We start from the raw sequence: 18,638 nt of genomic DNA, 5'->3' as shown, positions 1-18,638 counted from the left end.
GACAGATCATGCTCCGGTTCCCGAAGTTTTGGGGCTAGATAAAGGGCGAAAGGCTTGCAGAGCTTGAACTGGATTCAAAGAGAAGAAACTAAAGGTGTGAAACAAAAAAAAAAATCCTTTAAGTGAGGTGATTTAAGATCCCCCTCAAAAAAGCAACTAGAGGGAATCTGCAGAAAAATAAAAATGCTAATAAAGTAAATGAAACTTGTGAAAGGCAAGCCTTGATAGAAGGGAGCGGGGCAAGGCAGACGTCTTCCCATCCTCAGAAGCAAGGCCTGGTCTGTGTGTGTATTTCTGCTGGCTGCCTGCCTGTCTGAAAACCTGGCCCTGTCTGGCACTTTTTTTTTTTATTCTTGTGTTTGAATTTATAACTTGAAGTGCAGCAGACTGAGGTTCTCCTAGAATATTACTATTGATGAGATTGTCTGCCCTGGAGGATGAGTGTTGATTTGGAGGAGGGGAGGCTTGGCTTTCACTTGCACATCTATTGTGGGCTTGCTGTATTACCCTTCTTACTCCACTTTGGTCTCTGTGTTTCTGTTTTACTACTGCATTTCTGTGTATTAGTTTTTCCTTACTGTATTATTATTTTCTGTGTATTAGTCTTTCTTTACTGTATTGTTATTTTCTGTGTATTAGTTTTTCTTTACTGTATTTTCTGTGTATTATTACTTTTTCTTTACTGTATTATTATCTTCTGTGTATTAGGGGTTTTTTTTAGGTTTTTTTATGCTTGTGGGTCAGGAACAGTTTCTCCCTAGATGTATCCTGAGTGCATCTCACTGGGATTTTCTGAGTAGTCGAGGAGTAGAGAGGAAAAGGGGCTGCTGTGTGCTGCTGAGGCGCAGAGCGTAGCTAGAAGCCACGAAAACCCCTGCAGCTGCCTCCTCCGTGGGGATGACACGGATCACCCACACTTCCTCTCTGGGCATGTGCCAGGTGACTTGTTCTCATTGAAGCTTTCCAGGTCTCCGGTCTTCAAACGTTCATGCAGCTTGAATAATGCATAAAGCTCCAGCACTAGCTAGAGTCAATATTCTTCTCTAGCATCTTAGATCTTTAAAAAATGGATGAATACACTTCTACATGAAAACCTTCCCCTTGCCCTTTGTGCAACCTGTTTCCCCTTTCTAACCTGTCACTTTCTGCAAACTTGCATCTTTCTAAATACACAATTGCCACTAGGGCTAACTGCCCTTTTCAACAAGGATCTCATTCTTTCCTCTTGCCTTTGATATTTAGAAGGGTAACTTCTTTGTCCAAGAAAGGCGGTAGCATCACTAACTCTGTCCACAATTAATAAATTCAGCTGAGCTGTGGCAGGATGTTGCGCTTCTGGGAAGATTCCCCTTTCTCTTCCCCTTGTCCCCTGTTAATCAGACTGGTGAAGTTTCTTCTGTGATGCTGGGGAGGCATTGGGTGGCGTAACAGGGAACCTTCTGGGTCTGCTACCATGGGAGTGTTTGTGTCTGCGGGGCCGTGGCAGCTCGGGGAGGTCTTCCCCTCCCTTGTAGGAGGCTTCTCCCCTGCGCTGGGACCTGCAGGCAGCTGAACTGGGGCTGCAGACAGAAGGGAACTGGGGTGTGGTGCTGTGGAGCGGCCGAGACAAATGCTGGGGCGTTGCGTGGTGAAGCAGGAGCTTCCTGTGTGAACCTGGTGCTTGAAGGGATTCTCTTCTCGAAGTTGGGGGAGAATTCTCATCCCTTTGTGGTACAATGACCTCCCTGAACTAGGAGCTGAAGTTGTAGCATTGCTGGCAGAGGCCTGATAACTTTGATCGCCTGCAGGGAGAGAAAACAGTGGAAGATGTAGAGACAAGAGAGGTTGGATGCCAGCTCTGGGAAGAGCCTGGAGGAGGCCGGTGTTGGGCTGAGACCTTTCCAGGCAGGAGATAAGGCAGGTACTGTAAGAGAGCCCGTCGTGACTCTGCCAATCTGCACATCAAGTGCAGACATAGTGTCTGAAGTCAAGGGTGTCTTTGGAGGCTGATGATTTACTTTGGCCCACTGGGGCAAGGAGAGATCAGGGGCTCTGAACTCTACGGATCAAGATGCTCATGAGAGAGTTGAGGCGATTCTGATTTCACTGTGCGCTGCACCAAGTTTTGCTGCAGGACAGCCTGTTCTTTATTTAATGGATGCTTTTTGCAGGACGCATCTTCACTTGGTGCTCTGTAGCCTGCAGAATTAATGATTTGAGAGATGGGGGTGCAGTTAGGATGCACCAGGGGACAGAAGTTACAGCTGCCTGTCTGCAGAACCGCCGTGGTGCTGTGTGTGCTCAGCAGTGCTGAAGCCAGTGACCCCCCCCCAAGCTTAAGCAGGTGGTGAGGGATCCCTGGCAAGGTTTCTTCAGGACACCCCACCCCTTCCCAGCAGCATCAAGGCAGAACTGTTTGTGTTTCTGATTCCGCTCCCTCCCTGACCGCTCCAGCTGTTGGGATCCAGTGGCAACTCAACCCATAGATGCTGGGCAATGTGCATCGTTTAAGTGTCTCCTTGACAGGGCAAAGGTGTGGATCTGCAGATCACACAGATACGGACTGTGGGTAGGCTGAAAGGCATCGCCTGTGGTGGGACAGGAGACAGATAAACTGCAGCTGGGCGGGAAGACAGGGCTGGCTGACAGCAGGGAAAGTTTGGGCTTGTGGGGAGGCTCCAAGAGCCAAGTTATAGCTTGAAAGAAGAGCTGTGCTGCAGCCTGGAGAACCTTGTTTTAAAGGGTATCCTTTGGTGCCAACTGCGCCCCTGAATTGACCCGAGGGCTTTGTCCCACTGCATGTGTGCACCCAACTGACAGGACAAAAAAAAAACCCAAACCCTTAGAGGGGCAGGTGAGCAGTGTTGTGACAGTTCCTGATGCAGAGCTGGCTTAAAGCTTTTGCACAAATAAAGCTTAGGGGCAGGACCGTGCCCTCTCTGTTGTTCCCACAGGTGTGGGAAGGAGGAGTGAGGGGGGCTGGACACCGTTGGAGCAGGGAATTTGCTCCTGCTGTCCCCAGGAGGATCAGAGGAGCAGAGACCTGCTGTTCCCCGTCCATTTTGGTTGTTGCTGTTGCACCAACAAACACTCCCTCAGAAGTGGCTGCTCTGGGACCCAGGAAAGGGGCAGGATGCTTTTCCATCGGTGATGGCAGGCCGTTCCTGCACCAAGCGCTGCTTGTGCACCAGCAATGCTGATCTGGGGGATTTGTATGACCCCCCCACCACATCCCTCCCTTATTCTCATGCCACCCTGCCAAGCTTCTGTGATAGTCCAGCTCACGAGGGGCAGCAGAAGCCTCCCCGTTTGGAGTTTGGTAGTTGGGGCATCCTTCCTGACTGGAGGAGGAGCGGGAGGGACTGAGCAGCATTGCATCTTCCTGGCTTTTTCCAGTATCAGTTGCTGCTTGGGGATGACTTTCCTAGTGTTGAAAAGCTGCCAGTCAGAGAAGGACGTGGGGGGGTGATCGACAGCCGGCTGAACATGAGCCAGCAGTGTGCCCAGGTGGCCAAGAAGGCCAATGGCATCCTGGCTTGTATCAGCACTAGCGTGGCCAGCAGGGACAGGGAAGGGATCTTACCCCTGGGCTCGGCACTGGTGAGGCCGCCCCTGGGCCCCTCACTCCAAAAAGTCCATTGAATGACTCGAGCGTGTCCAGAGAAGGGCAACGGAGCTGGTGCAGGGTCTGGAGCACAGGTCTGATGGGGAGCGGCTGAGGGAACTGGGGGGGTTTAGTGTGGAGAAGAGGAGGCTGAGGGGAGACCTCATGGCCCTCTCCAACTCCCTGAAAGGAGGGTGCAGAGAGGGGGGATGAGTCTCTTGAGCCAAGGAACCAGCGCCAGGACAAGAGGGAATGGCCTCAAGCTGCGCCAGGGCAGGGTCAGACTGGCTCTTAGGAAGGATTTCTTTGCAGAAGGGGTTGTTGGGCGTTGGAATGGGCTGCCCAGGGCAGGGGGGGAGTCCCCATCCCTGGAGGGGTTGAAGAGTTGGGTTGACCCAGCGCTGAGGGATCTGGTGGAGTTGGGAACGGTCAGGGTGAGGTTCATGGTTGGACTGGAGGAGCTTCAAGGTATCTTCCAACCGAGATGATTCTGTGAAGCAAATGCATGGTAGTGTTTCTCTAGGGATGGAGTCCTTGAACAGCTGATAGCCTCTTTGAAAAGCAGCAGTGATCTGCCTAGGTCTGCAGTTTGCTTTTCAGTTTGGATGCTTCAGCATTAGTGAGAAGTCAGCCTTCTTGGCTGGGCACTCGGTGTGACACCTGCGGGCTGGTGTGGCATCAGGGAGACCAGGAGAGCTCCTTAGGAGACTGCGCAGGAGTGCTGAATACTCAATATATCTTTTTTAAAACGAAAAAAAAAAAAAAAAATCCAGCCTTAGATATCCGGAGTTGGAAACCTTGAACAGAAATTACTAGAATGGAACAGAATCCTTTTACATGGTCTACAAAGTTGGCTTCTAGAGGCAAACGTGGTTTAACAGCGCTACCTGGTGGAAGCACTTCAGGAAAATTAGTTTAATGCCTTAAGACACACTTAAAAGTTTAAATCTGTCCTCCCCCCCCCCTCCCCAACCTCCTCTCTATATAAATCTCACCCACGAGGGTGCTACTCAGGACAGGCTCCTGGAGAAGACTTGAGCGTTTTCATCCTTTTTGTTTTTTTTTTTTTTTCTTAAAGCAGTGGTAGGAGAAGTAAGGGTGTGCCACTGTGAAATGCCATCAGCATTGCTTGTACACACCGAGTCCTCTTGATGTGTGGTAAAACACCCAGCTGATAACTTCTGTGCTTCTGTGATCTTGAGAGTGTTTGTTGTTAAAGGAAATGCCCTCGCTGGGTGGCACAGCGCCGCTTTCGAAGCATTTGAGGCCAAACCCAGTTGGGGGAGGCGGTGTGTCAGCGCTTGGGGAGGCTCCTTGAGGCAATGAGGCCAGATCTCTAGTCCCTTACCCACCAAACCGGAGTCTTTTGGGATGGCTTTAATCATTGACAGTTGTCCTTTTGACAGTTAATGTACTGTGCAGAAAATCTGCTGAGCTGCCACAAATGCTCTAGTGAAGACGTGAATTTGTCTACTGGACTGCAGAAGAGTTCAGAAGAGATTTCTGTTTGCTGAGTCACCCCAGTTTATTCTGCCTTCGGCCTCAAGGACAACTTCAGTTTAGCAGATGACTACATGAGGGGTGGACAGTGAGCGCGGGGGGGTGTGAGAGCCTGATTCTTGTCACAGTCGGGATGCAGCAACTGTCTGATGGTGCTCGGCCGAGGAAAACCTTCCTGCTTTCAGTGGGATTGCTTTTGCAGAGATCACTCACACCGAAACGTCGCGTGGGTTTGTGTGGCAGCCTGTGCCAGGTCCCCCCGTCCTGTCTGCGCTGCCCTGGAGCAGCAGAATTCCTGGTTAAACAGACAAGGCGGGGTGTTGCTGGGGGGACCTTTCCTACAAGGAGTGTTTAGCTGGGGAGGCTGAATGTGTCTTAAGAAGTAGAGCTGGATTGTAAAGTGAGGATTTGGGAGCGGGTGAGGCAAAGGTTTCGATGAGCCCGAACAGCCACCAGCCCCCTGTGCTCACACAAAAGGCTTCTGGGCCTGGCCTGTCCTCCAAGGAGGGCAGTGTTAGGCTGGGTTTATTACCAGCAGCAGTTCTAAAGGGCCTAACATTTACTGGATGAAAAGACTGCTAGAAGTTCTCCTTACAATGTTAAAAACATACAAAATTGGCTTCCTTTAATCATCTTTTTGCTGTTAATTAACTATGAACAATATTACTGTGGTGCCTAGAATCCCTCCTGGCCAGCTCCAAAGGCCAAGGTGGCCTGTGCCATCTGTTAGTCCCAACTTAATCTGCCCTGTGTCATCTGTGCAAGTGCCAAGCTCTTTCTCCATGTGCTGTCACGCTGGGTGAGAAGGAAGGGAGACTAAAAAAGCCCAGGCTGGTTTATTTTTTGTTACAAAGCAGTTGTGACAACAGGTGTAACTGAACCTGGGCTTAAGGTGAGAAACTTTGCAACAGCCTTGGCATAAGAATACAAAGTCACCTCCAGCTTCATCTCTAGATACCTCCCAGCTTCCCTCCAAAGCGTGGCTCTAAACCAGCATTTCCCATCTTTTAAGAATATGTTGTTAATTAATGAGGCAGAGGCAAAAATACACACAAACACAACGGAATAGTTTTTAACCTGGCTTGATTAATGCTGTCAAGTTGTACATCTGAGTGTGAGCTCAGTGGGACTGTTGCTTTTGTTTAATACCACAAGACACCTCAGTCTGGATTGTTGCATTACAGTACAAATAAAAAACAGAAACAAAACCACATCTGCATCATACAAGGTGAGAATATGAGAATTCTAAATATTTACAGAGAAGGGCAAGTGGGGAAACCACAAAAAATATTTACATAAAAATACATGAGCTTGTCGGCATATACATTTTACACCAGTTCACAAAAAAGGACACTATATAAATTAAAGTGAAGGGAACTCCAAAGGTAACCCAAGACTTTCTGGGATGTTTCTCTCATGCGGCTCAGGGAAAGAAAAATCAAGTCTTCTACAGCAGGAAAATGAACTGCAAAACAACCCTTTTCTCCCCCCCCCCTCCCTCCCCCCAACTGGACGAGGCAAGACTCTGCACACAAAGGTTTTATGTTGTACGTCTATTCAAACCAGACCATGCCTTTCAACACTGGATATCTGCAGCACGAGGCTCTGGGAAAGGAGTTGCCTTTAACCAAAGGAAGGAAAATTTCTCATCCGGATTTCCTAACATGTAACACATCGCTTCAGTCAATGCCCTGTCAACGCGGTGATGAATGGCAGAGTACACACGAGGTTCTGTCCCTTTCTGGGGTTAAAGAGGGACAGTATGTTTTCAAGTTGGTTTTGGTTTTGTGTAGCAACTTACTACCACTGTGCAATCCTTACTGACCCCCCCCCTCAAACGATGAGCAGAAAACGAGGATCTCTGGAAAGACATAGGCACAAAGTTGTGGGTGTTTTGTCATATATGCATATAGATTCCACCTGATAAGACTTTTAAAAATCAGAAATTAATGCTTAAGACTTCATAGGGGCTAGGTCCTCATTACTCATCTAACATCTGCACTCCCCCTCTGCCCAGGAAGGTCTCCTATGGGTCGCATATTCCATGCCAAAGCAGAGGTGAAAATCCAGAGTTGGACCCTAACTCCTCACGCGCTGGGGAGAAACTCGGCTGAAAACTTAGAAAGTGGCTCGGCTGAAAACTTAGCAAGTGGCCATTTAAGATGCAGCTTGCTTGTGGCGAGTCTCGGGGAACTATTTAAGAACATAGCTGCTTGTCGCCTTGCTGGAGATACAGTTAGGCAATGAATTATTTAATCTGAGCAGAACTGGACTTGCAGTTGAGTATTATTTGCGTTGCTGTCCCCTTGCTCTCTCCCATTTCCCTGCTAGGACTGAACTTACCTCCAGATCATCCACCTGGTGTAACCTCCCCTCCTCGCTCTGATGCAAGATGCCCTTTTTAATCTCAGCTATGATTTTTTTGGAAGGAAACAGCCAGCTGTTTTGACTTTATCGTGACTCAATTAACGAGGTGTAAAACTCTTTCTAAGGACCATCAGATTAACCACAGTGCAAGAGCAGAACTGCATAGTTCACTATATGGCTTGGCGTGGGGTGGGCACGGGGATGACTGCTGAATCCTACTAGATGTTTAAGCCGTGGGCAGTAGCAACACCAAAAGAAAGGTGCTCATCTCTATTATTGTCTGCGAAAAGCTGGTGCCTTAACCTTGCTTATTTTGTTTTGTACTTGTGGCTCAACACAAGTTTAGTTTGGGTTCTCCGAGAGCTCCCAGCCCTCGGCGTACACGTGGCTGCGTGCAGAGGGATGGGAGCACGGCTGGGTATTAATTCTTCTTTTTTAACAGAGACCTTCTCGTTCTCAAGGGGAAGGCTGCTCGTAGCAGCCATCGAGGTGTTTGGGTAAAGCTCTTTTTGAGCTTTTGTTTCCCCCGGGGTGAGAGGGTGCTGAGCACCTGGCACTTCACGCAGTGCAGTGAGGGGAAGAGCCCAGGCTCGGGCAGGAGGAGCACGAGACTACAAGGACCAGAAGTTGTCCAGGGATGGCACTTGATCTCCGGAGGGAGACAGTGGCTTTGAGCAGGAAAATCCAAAGAGGCGTTTACAATTAGCGGGAGCTGGGTTCAGCCCCCTCAGAGGAGAAGGATAGTCCTGGTTCATGTAAGGCCAAAACGGAGGTTAGGAGAGTTGCTGTGGGGGCAGGAGGGGGGAGTTAAGGCTTTCGTGGAGAGAGAGGTTTGACCTACAGCTCTCATTACCTGAATCCCAAATAGCCTGAACCAAACGCCTTGTCCCTGCTTCGACTGGAGACCTCGGCAGGTAACTGGTAGCTGTGGGGAGACTGTGCTACAAGCGTTGAGGATGGTCCTAGTCCTGGTCTCTATGGAGAGAGCCCGTACTTAAACGGGACTCCCTGGGCGCGCTCGCACCGAGGAATCTGGACAGGTCAGCCTTTCCTAGGGAGTTAGCTAGCAATGTAGACAGGGTGGCCCACGATGGGGCTCACCCACTGGCCCCTTTGTGTATAATTTTTTTGTTTTTGTTAGTTTTCCTTAAAAGAAAACATTACAAAAAAAGCATTCCCTCACAAAAAACCAACCCCTCTACCTGGTAATTACTCACAAGGAGATTGTGGTAACCTGGATCACAGTGCTTCTTTTTTTTCTTTTTTTTTTTTTTCTGACTGCCAGATTTATTTCCGTAACATGTAAGAACAACTCTTCTAAACATAATGCTTAAAACAACAGCATTGCACAATAAATTAGAACCATAAGGTAGTGTTACTGAAACAGCCCCAGACAAGGCTACAAGATTAAAAGAAGCAAACAGCTAAAGACTAATTAGCTACTAGAAGCAGGTTTTCCTTATAATTTAAAAGCCCCAAAATAGCCATGAAACTTTTGTTCAAAAAACCATCTAAGGTCCCTTTAACTTTCACAGCTGTGTGCTAACTCTAGGACCTGCAGGTTTTTAATAAAACATTAAGAGATTCAAAAGGGGTAGAGAAGTTCTTCAACCACACAGAACAGGAATGGCCTTGGAATTTATCAGTGAACATTTTAAAAACTCCTAAATCTCAAGTAGTATTGCTTGCAAGCCCTGTCTAATGAAATGGATGTGCTTTATTTATAAGGTGGGGTGGCAGCGAGTCCTGGGAAGCCTGAGAGGCTGCACGTGAGATGCTGCCCGGCTTCTTTTACAACATGGAAAGCTTTTAAATACCTCGGATGACGTTATTAGTGTAGCACTGGCCTCCTGTCCCTACTGCTAACTGAATACTGCTAGGAGCTACGCGTGCGATACGGGAGGCAATACTATTTCACAGCGCACAGACGGCACGTAACTCCTGTGTATGTGCCACAACTTCACAGGGATCCCCTCGCCAACGCAGAACTCCGCGGTTACAGGAAGCCACGTCCTGGAGACCTTCAGTTTAAGGTCAATAGGAGCATTCCCTGATCTAAGAGCTGCAGGATCTGGCCTGGGGCAAAGAGCTGGTCATGCAGATATCTGGGCACTTACACAGTCCCAGCTGGTAAGTTGGGCTCCAATTTACAAGCTGGACATAATGCTATAGACTTTTAATTTTTATAGTATTTTTTTTCGTAGAGAGATGATACTGTCTGGCCAGCCACAACGTGGTATTAAATCGTCTGGACTGTAGATAGCCTAGCAGCAAAGAGGAACTGGCATGAAATGGGTGTGCTGTTCTGAACTCTGTGTGTAGGGTTTGGTGTATTTTTGTGTTTTATTTCTTTTGGTATGAGAAATGCAAACCTGCCCTACTTGGCTTCCGTAGCTGGCCTCTGCTTACAATAGAGAAATTTAAAGTAATTTGACTTCTTGCAGTCAGAAGCAGTTTGTTAAGTAAGCAATTTAAAAAGTGCGTTGTATTTTGAACTTGCTGCAGAGCCTATTCCGCAGGCTCCCACCCACTTCAAAGCAACTGAAGTGGATCCACTCGGCCTAAGCAATAATTTTCAAGGGAGAGGCAGGACCTTGGCATTTATCCAGAAGAAAATACTCGGGAAGTCTTTTCCCCCCTGCCCAGCTTTTAGCCCGTTCTTGCTGCGTAACCTCAGAGGGGGCAGAAGGGTGGTTCTTCCAAGGCATGTCACAAGAGACCTGTTCTTGGAAGCGAGCAGTGGGATGGGTGACCTACTACACACGGGGCTCACGGGGAGAAGAGCTGCATGCACAGTCCATCATGCACAAGACCACGGAGGCATGGTGAGGAAGCAGTGGTAACTGCCAACATCAAGTCTGGGGAAGGAAAAACTTTTTCCTTCCCACCCCCTGCCCCAACAGCATCTTTTTTGGCTCTGCCCGGCTTCTCTGGCAACATCTGTGTGCCAACAGCCTGCCCTATCGTTCCAGTTGTCTCAAAACTACATGAAAAAGCTCTATCTCTACTACATAAAAACAGTGAGTTGGTGGGCTGGTAGGGGTGGGGCTGAAGGTGGGTTTGCTTTGCTCATCGGGGCAGGGTTGGTTGGTGGTTTGTGGGTATGGGTTGGGTTTTTTTTTTTTTCCGTCACTGAAAAAATAAAACAGTCCGCTGTCCAGCAGAGGCTGCTTAGACTCTATCCCTCCTTCCCCCCACACCAGCTCACTCAACGTGGACCTCTGTTTCGGGCCTCTGCAAACACAGCTCCGTCGGGAGGAAGGCTCCCTGGCCAAGGGCCGTGGCGTAAGTTCTACTGTGCACGTGGGTAAAAGCGGGGGGCACAAACCCCCCTCCTCCAACATAGCCCCCTCTTTGGTGCTGAGGCATGGTATGGTAATCCTCCAAATTATCATACTGGGACACCACAGTCATAGTGCTTTGGCGTTTCCCAAGGGTTTGGTAGGGGTAGAGGAGGGCAGAGTCCCTCTCCATGGTTTCGGGGTGCTGCATTCTGAGGCTGTGGCTCCGTTCGGGCTTGGGCGGCGGTGCCATGGGGGAGGCGGCGTGTTCCTCTTCTTTATAGCAGTCTCTGGAGTGTTTCTCCATGGATGGGGGCGGCCTGGCTCGAGACCTCTCCAAATCGGGCCTGTCCTCCGCCAACCTCACCTCCTTGTGGTTCAGTCTCAGGGTCTCCTGGTTCGCCGGGATGTACTTGCTGCCCGCGTGCTGGTAGCCGATGGGCTCCGAGGGCTCCGGGCCACCTTTGGGCCTGTAGTCGGGATAAGGGGGCCCGTTTTTGGCTTCGGAAGGCTGCCTATGGCTCGCTTCCTGCTGCAAGTGCGTCCTGTGTTCGCTGGTGTTGCAGCCGGGCTCGTGCAGCTTCCTGTTCCGGAGGCTGCTCTGCTTCTGGGGCAGGGACGGCTTCTCCGACTGCCCGTTCCCGTAGGCCCCGTGGTAGTGGGCTCTGTCCAGCTCCGCCTCGGGGTGCTGCATGTAGTAACGTTCGTCCCCCTCGGGCGTAGCCGCTTTGGCCGGGTACCTCCCCTCCTTCCCTTCTGCCACGGTGAGGAGGCCGCTTTTCCCAGGATCCGATTTGCTGCGCAAGTGAATCACATCCAGTCCTCCCAGTTCCTCTGGCAGCAGCGGGGCCACGTTATCATACTGGGACATCACCGGCCCTTTCACCTTCTGGCGCGTGCGGCTCTCCCGGCGAATGGACTGCATGCGGTACTTCTCCATGTCCTCCAGGTCCCACGACATGTACATGTGCTTGATGTCCGGGGCGGGAGGTACGTCTCTGCTGATGAAACTGTGCTCTTTGCCCGCCAGGTGGCTGATGAGGCCGCCCCGAGGGTAGGCTGACAAGCTGGGGTAGCGGTACAGGCCTTTGCTCTGCAGCCGAGAAGCGTACGACGCAAAATCCCGGCTGGGCAGGGGGTGGAAAGGCCTGACCCGCACGGTGCTGTAGGGGTCCAGGTCGTAAAAGCTCCCGTCAGCAGCGGTGTAGTAAGAGGATGCGGACGAGCTGGAGTAAGGACTGTAGCGGTAGTGCACCCGCCCGTTCTCAAAGTAAGGCTGCAGCTGGGTTACGTGGTAGTCGGAGTGGGGCTGATATGGCTTGTACTGGTAGAGGGGCCGCGGGCAGTACACGGGCTCGTCGTCCGGAGGCACCTCGGTCCGTGAAATGGGAACGGAGCGGATGGCGGAGGCAGCTGGGGTGGGGACGTGCAGCGACTGGACCCTTCGGATGGTGGGGTAGGGTGGAGCGTCCTCGGCGTAGCCGGCGTTGCGCAGGCCCGTGGGGCTGACGGAGGACACGAACTCTGTCCGGCTGCGAGGTTTGGAGTGGAGGCCTGAGGTGCTCTTCCCTTGGCTGGTGTAGGTGTTGTAGCGAGTGCCGGCGGGAGCGGGTGGCTCTGACCGAGGAGGGTAGGCTTGGTGCTGCTCCGGCTTGCCGTGGTAGGAGAGGTGAGGAGGAACGCTCTCGGGCCGGTACTGATGGATGGAAGCCGGCTTGTGGTGCAGGTAGCCATCCGGCCCGGAGGGCTCGGGGATGCTCTCCGGTTTGGGGTGCGGCACGTACACAGACTGCAGGGACGCGTGCTTGGGCGGCGGGGGCGGCGGTGGCGGCAGCAGGGCTTCCTCCACGGAGGAGGCCAGCATGGAGGAGGACAGGAAGGCGTGGTAGTTGGAGTTGTTGATGGTGTCGGTGTTGTTGGAGTGCATGGCGGCAGCGATTTTGCTCTCCAGTGTTCGCACGGGCGGGACAGGGGGTGTGAAGCCGTAGGAGGAGTGTGTGGGGACGGACTCGGACCGCAGGTGCAGCGGGGGAGCCCTCGTGGTCTCCCGAGGCTTTTCCAAATGGCTCTGGTGGCCCGCGGGCACTGAAGAGGAGCAGCGGGTGGTGGAACTGCTCTCTGAGACAAAAACAGGCGTGGGCTCAGGTGGCTTTTCGGGTGTGGTTGCGCCCCAAACCTACAGGAAACAAACCAGTAGCCGTTAGAGGCGAAGCATCTTTCCCCCCCTATCCTGTAGCTAAAATATCACAGATGCTCACATAAATTAATTCAATTTAAGTGCCTGGTTTCTGTTTGCTGTAGAGAGCTAGTGCCACTCACTGTCGGAGAGGAGAGCTGTAGGTTCCCTTTCTCAGCAAGGGCAGCGCGGTACCTCCGGGAGATTCTGGGACCCGTCACAAACGGGATGCTCCGAGGTGGCTGTCTTTATATCAACAGTTTAAAACTTCTACCGAGTTGCCTCAGCGTTTCGTTAGGGGGTCTTGCTTATGAATGTGCTTGTCTTAATGAAAACGTACCTGCATTTAAACTCCTCACACCCTGGTGAGCAGATCAAGTGGTGTAATACAGCAGAAGTCCCTTCCTTAAATGTGGCTATGGTGCTTTAAGACAGGCTGCAGGCTTCGTGGGCAGCAAGTTGGATTTCTGAGCGAACATTTCCATGTCTAACTCTCACACAAGAACCTGACCTGCTTTATTAAAGAGGATGTTGGAAGAGGATATCGTCAGCCTCAGCGAAGAGAGGGTGCAAAAATTCTTACTTGTTTCTCAGCACTTCTAAACTAGCGTTCTCTGTATCGGACGACCCAGCAGATAATTTTATTTTTTCCTTAAAACCAAGGAGAGGGGGTATATGGGGTGTTCGCTTAGGAAATTCTGCGCTGCCTTCCCGCAAGGTTGGGTGTTGTACAATTTCCAGTAACCTGTGAACCTGCCTCTGGCCACTCGGATTTGGATCGACTCTCCCAGAGCTCAGCCCTCCTACAACTACAGATGAGCCGTGCAAGGCCTGGGGAGGTGGGGGGGGGCACATCCACGTACCTGACTGGAACTACTCGACGCTTTTGTGGAGGCTGCTGGCACTTGTCCCATGGCTGACTGGTGATCCTGCCTCTGCGGCGGGGCTGGCTGGCCGCTTGCGAGCGTGCGCGGCGCGGTCGGAACGGTGACGTCTGCCTGAGTTGTGGCTGGACCTGCTGGCCCACGGCTCGGCTCGGTTGCTGTTGTCTGGATGGTGGTTAAATACGGCACGGAAGCCGGGCTGCTTTTTTCCCCGGCCGTTACGACGGGAGGAGACTGGAGTTTGTCGTTGGCTGCGCAGATCGGAACGTGGTGCTTGTCCCCAGACACGCAAGCGCGGAGGTGGTGGGGCTTATCTAGAGGCAAGTCTGTGGTGGGTGGTTCCCAGTCAGGCAGTGCACCCGGAGGGGGTTGGGGGGGGCTGTGCTCCCAGTCCCCAGTGTGGGAGGGGAAGGGATCTTTGTCCCCCGGTTTACCAGGATGGAAGCTGGACTGCTCCTGCTCTGCATCTCTGCTATCGGGCAGGTCCCCAGGCATGCCAGGGTGGAGAGGTGGGGGGTCCCGGTTTCCAGGCGCACCGGGCGGGTGGTTCTGCTCCCCGGGTGTGCTGCTACCTTGGAAATCCTGCTCTACTGGTGCACCAGGCTGGAAGTGAAGTCGGTTCTCGGGCAGACTGGTATAGAGGTGGAGCTTGTCTGGAGCACCAGCAGAGAGATGGAGCTTTTCTAGAGCTGTGCCAGCTTCAGTCTCTCCATAATTGGTGCTTTCAGAATGAGCATCTCCTGGCCTTTTCTGAGACTGAGCGGACGCTTGCTGCGCGGACTCGGCTAACGCTAGGGCTAGCATGCGCGCTGCGTTTTTCGGAGGAGGAGGAGGGATAAGAGACACAGAACTGACGGGAACAGGATCCTGGGGGGAGTCGAGGGCAACTGCTCCTAATGGGGGGAAAATTGAGAGAGAGAGTGATTTTATGTTACCCAATAAGGTGAGTGACCTAACCTTAATGACTATTATAAAAAAAAAAAAAAATAGATGCTTTCCACACTTTCACAGTGGCAATTCCTTCTGATGTGAAACGCTATCTCTTCTGTCTCACATGCAAACGCTGCTCAACAGCACAGCAGTTCATCACAAAAAGGAAAAAAACACAAGAGATTGTCTAAAAGCTCCTCTTGCATTTCTAGAGGTAGGAAGTAGGTAGCAGAGAATGAGATACCCTTACACAACTTTGATCATAAGGTTTTAGGCGAAAAGGTCCCTTCTTCAAGTGTTGGCAGATTTTTAATTTAAGAAAGAAAAGTCTTAGATGGGCTATTGGCTGAAATGATTCAGAAGGACATGCTATAGATTTTCACGTATGACAGGATGGGGGGGAGGGGGGAAGCGGGATACAAAGTATTATGGAAAATTATCTGAGATTGGTGTGATGTAGGGAGAAGGCAGAGGTTAAGACCTTACTGATCTGCACAGCCCTGCAAGACACTTGTGATCAGAACTGACGGGCAATCCCCTCTCCTAAAAGGCACGCAGAGGAGGACGTTTCTGAGAGCAGGTCCCCTTTGGAACTTAAAGAAAGAATGGAGGAAAATGCACTGTACCTGGCTGTGCGTGTCCAGTGGGTACAGTCTTATTCTGACTGCTTGACATTGGTCTCTCCCCTTCTTCTGGCAACTCTGGTTTGGCAGCAGCCACTAGCTGGGCATGCTGTAGCTCTTGGTGGGCGCCTTCCCCTGCTCCTGTTTCACTGTTTTTCAGGGGCAAGGACATCTGGGTTGGGGACCTGTTTGTCATTTCAGTGAGGCCAATCCCTTTGCTCCAGCTGGAAGCAGAGGAGTTTCTGGATGCGGTGGACACTCCTCCAATCCCTTCTGACACACGGCCGGGCAGCACGAAGGAGATGGGTTCTGACGCAGTCGGCGGCGGCGATTTGAGGGGCTTTCGCCCCAGCTTGGGCGAGAAGGCAGAAGCTTTGCAGGGCTTCTCTTCGGTTGGGCTCAGGTCCAGCGTAAAGAAAGGACTCATCTTCTCTTGGTAAGGGGAGACTGGCTCAGAGCTTGTGGCACTGCCTGGTGTCTGGGACTGGCTACCTGATTCTAAATCCTTCTTTAGTAGGCTTGGCTTCTCCTTATTTATGCCGACTGACTCCAGCAGGGAGGTGCTGCTGTCCAGGCACTCGGACTCTGCTTGGGGTGGGCTGCACTGAAAAGACATTGGGTCAAAATCCAGGCTAGCGACTCCGATATCTGGTGGGCTGAGGTCAACGTCTTCAGCAGACCGAGGCGAAATCAGGGCAGGAACGTGGATGAGCCCCTCGTCCCCATCGCTGTCGTTGTCGTGGGGAAGGTTGTCGTAAGAATTGCAGCGGTTCATGTTTCCTAAGAGCTCTCCGTTGAAGGAAGCAGACAATGCATCGCTGCTGGACCTCGGTCTTCTGGGTCGAAACAGTTTGGATTCACCTAGGAACGGGTAAATACACACGGGTTAGTGTCAAAATCTGACTGTCCAAGGTGGTGACGGTTGGGTGGTGTGTTTAAAGCAGCCTTAAGGCAGCGTGCAAGATGCTCACCTGGTGAACTCTAAACACTACAGTAATGTAGTTACCAGGAACTGTTTATTACGTTGGCTTAAACTCTTTTACAGCAGTTGTCAGGTCTGATTTAGTCTGAAACTAAGCTGCATGCAAAAGCAAAACTAGTTTAGGTGTACTGTAGACCTAAGACTTTCTCAGCAAGCGCTCTCCTTCCCCATGCTGTCTCTTCCACCTTAGAACAGAAAGGGGAGATGGCAAGGAATGAATGTAAGCGGTGCCAGCTCTACAAAAGCAAGTAGCTTGCTTTTTTTTACCTTAGAAGGAAAAGAAAGACATGAAGAGCATTTATTTCCCTGTGGTACCCATACCCGATTGCACTGGGCAGCAGTAAGCCGCTTCATTAATTAGCGAGCCCAGCTTTTACTGGAGGGGTGGAAAATCTGCCCTGATGAATGTCTGCAGCCTGTAATGTCAAACGGCCTTTTTTAATCCACACGCATTAAAAGTGCAGGTACAATTCTGTCTTACCATCGACAGCATGCAGAGAGGTAAGTGACTCCTCACTTTTTGCTGAGCGAAGAGTCCCGCTGTCTCCTCGTCCACCTAAGGAAACGCAACCAAAATAGTGAAAAGCTGAATTATAAAAATGGTTTATATTTGGCTATGTAATGGTGGCAGGAAAAACACAAAGGTACCGCTGTCCTGAGAGCAACAGTTGTGCTCTTCTGTTCTGGGGTTGTGTGTTTTTGGTTTTGTTTTTACTCCAAAGCCCTTAAAGAAAACCTTTCCCCTGTTCCACTGTTCATGTGCTCTGCTGTCCAAGACAGATGGAGTTCTGTTTTGCACAGGAGCCTGGCCTACGGAGATCCCTTTCAACTCATGATTTTATACTACTGGGCAAGAGGCAATTACAAGAAAGTGAATCAATTTTTGATACTTCTCCCCAGTCTGTCGAGTAACCTACCCCTACAGGTTGGGAAACAACTCCCTGCCTCATCCTGCTACAAACTCTGTCCAAATGTACCTGTGATAATTGCTTGGCTCCTGCCAGCAAACAAAAACCCTTAAAAATGGGTGAGAAAGTAACATTTACTTTAACAAGTCGTTCTATGAGCACTGAACAAGTACAGCTTCAGTGCTCCAAGGGACAGCCTTAAGGCACATTGGTATAATGTGTTTATTACACTGAAGACTGAGGGTTATAATTTGAAAATGGCACCAGGGAGAAGATGGGACGAAGTTCTCACTGGCCCACGTTTAGGGATTTGTGGCGTGTTTTACTGCAAAAACATATTGTTGCTATTTTTAAATTTGGAAAGAGATGGTAAACTATATACAGAAAGGGCTAAGAATTCAGTCTATGTACACTGGATGCAGCTACCAAAAGGCTGTGGGATGCCTTCTCTAGTTACACAGGTATAGTTTGGGGGTGAATGTGTGTGTGGAAAAGTGCCTTGACCTACTTCAACTGTGTGCTGAGAGCAGCAAAGGGAGCCAGAACTGTATTCTTATTTCATAAAAGGAGTGTCGGAAGGAATTATTCTGAGATTTATTAGAGTGATGCCCGCATATTATCTTTCAAAAGCATCTCTGAAAAAAGCATGAGAGGTGTGTGCTCTAGTGGGTACGGCTCTCGAGCTAACGTGAGATCCATTTGGGAAAGACCGCAGTGAACTGGAGGTGTTATGCGTGGTTTACTCGCTAGGAGGAGATAAAAGCACACTGTAAACATGAATTCTGCATTGCCCAGAACCCCGGGTTTTTTAGAAGCTGGATTTGCACCCTCACCTGCCAGGGCTATGGCTTTCATTTCTGAGGGCTCGCTGGGGTTGCGCTGGAGCTTGCGTTTGGACACGGAGGATGATTTTCCCAGGTTGAAGAAGGAGCGCCAACTGCCAACTGGTGATTTCTTCATCTTGCTGGGCGGCCTTTTTCTGGAGGGAGAAAACAGAGCAAGTTGTTAGAGGGGGAAGCTGCATTTCGTTCCTGCTACTGGTTGCTTGTCAGCCCTATCTGCTTTCTGCTGAAACAATGCTTAAGAACCTTGGTCTCTTTTACATAGCTGAGGATGTTTTCATTCTTATAGCTCAGCCCTGAAGTCCTGCTGGGTAAATTCCACCAAACTACGCAAAGCGGGCGTGATGCAGGTGAGCAAAGGCTCCACACTTGTCCAGTGCAGCAGCCAAGGGAGTGGCTTTAATTTAGCGAGCAGATGCACCAGTTCTCTGAGAATCTGTGCAGCCATAAAAGGTGTTCAAAAGCATTTCTCATGCTGTAAAATCCCATTCGCCTCCTCCCGCTGCCATATTTAATTTCTAGTGTCATCAAGTCTGCCCAACTGCTCCATTTCAAGGGAAAC

The 18,638-nt window shown here is 50.6% G+C and overlaps 1 protein-coding gene across 5 annotated transcripts in view; it reads right to left on the bottom strand.

The window, feature by feature from the left end:
* Positions 1–6,149: 6,149 nt before the first annotated feature.
* The window catches only part of ARHGAP32 (Rho GTPase activating protein 32), a 263,491-nt gene continuing 251,002 nt past the window's right edge, over positions 6,150–18,638 (bottom strand). For all 5 annotated transcript variants that reach the window (XM_074848691.1, XM_074848692.1, XM_074848695.1 and 2 more), the window contains 5 exons: positions 18,068–18,213; positions 16,808–16,882; positions 15,348–16,205; positions 13,771–14,684; positions 6,150–12,907 (listed from right to left, as the gene is read on the bottom strand). In XM_074848691.1, the coding sequence (XP_074704792.1) occupies positions 10,655–12,907; positions 13,771–14,684; positions 15,348–16,205; positions 16,808–16,882; positions 18,068–18,213 (4,246 nt within the window). In that variant the 3' untranslated portion in view covers positions 6,150–10,654. The remainder of the gene's footprint in view (positions 12,908–13,770; positions 14,685–15,347; positions 16,206–16,807; positions 16,883–18,067; positions 18,214–18,638) is intronic.

The sequence above is a fragment of the Strix aluco genome, chromosome 23 (genome assembly GCF_031877795.1).
Source record: "Strix aluco isolate bStrAlu1 chromosome 23, bStrAlu1.hap1, whole genome shotgun sequence".
Lineage (NCBI taxonomy): Eukaryota > Metazoa > Chordata > Aves > Strigiformes > Strigidae > Strix > Strix aluco.
This window is presented reverse-complemented; position numbering and strand designations above follow the sequence as displayed.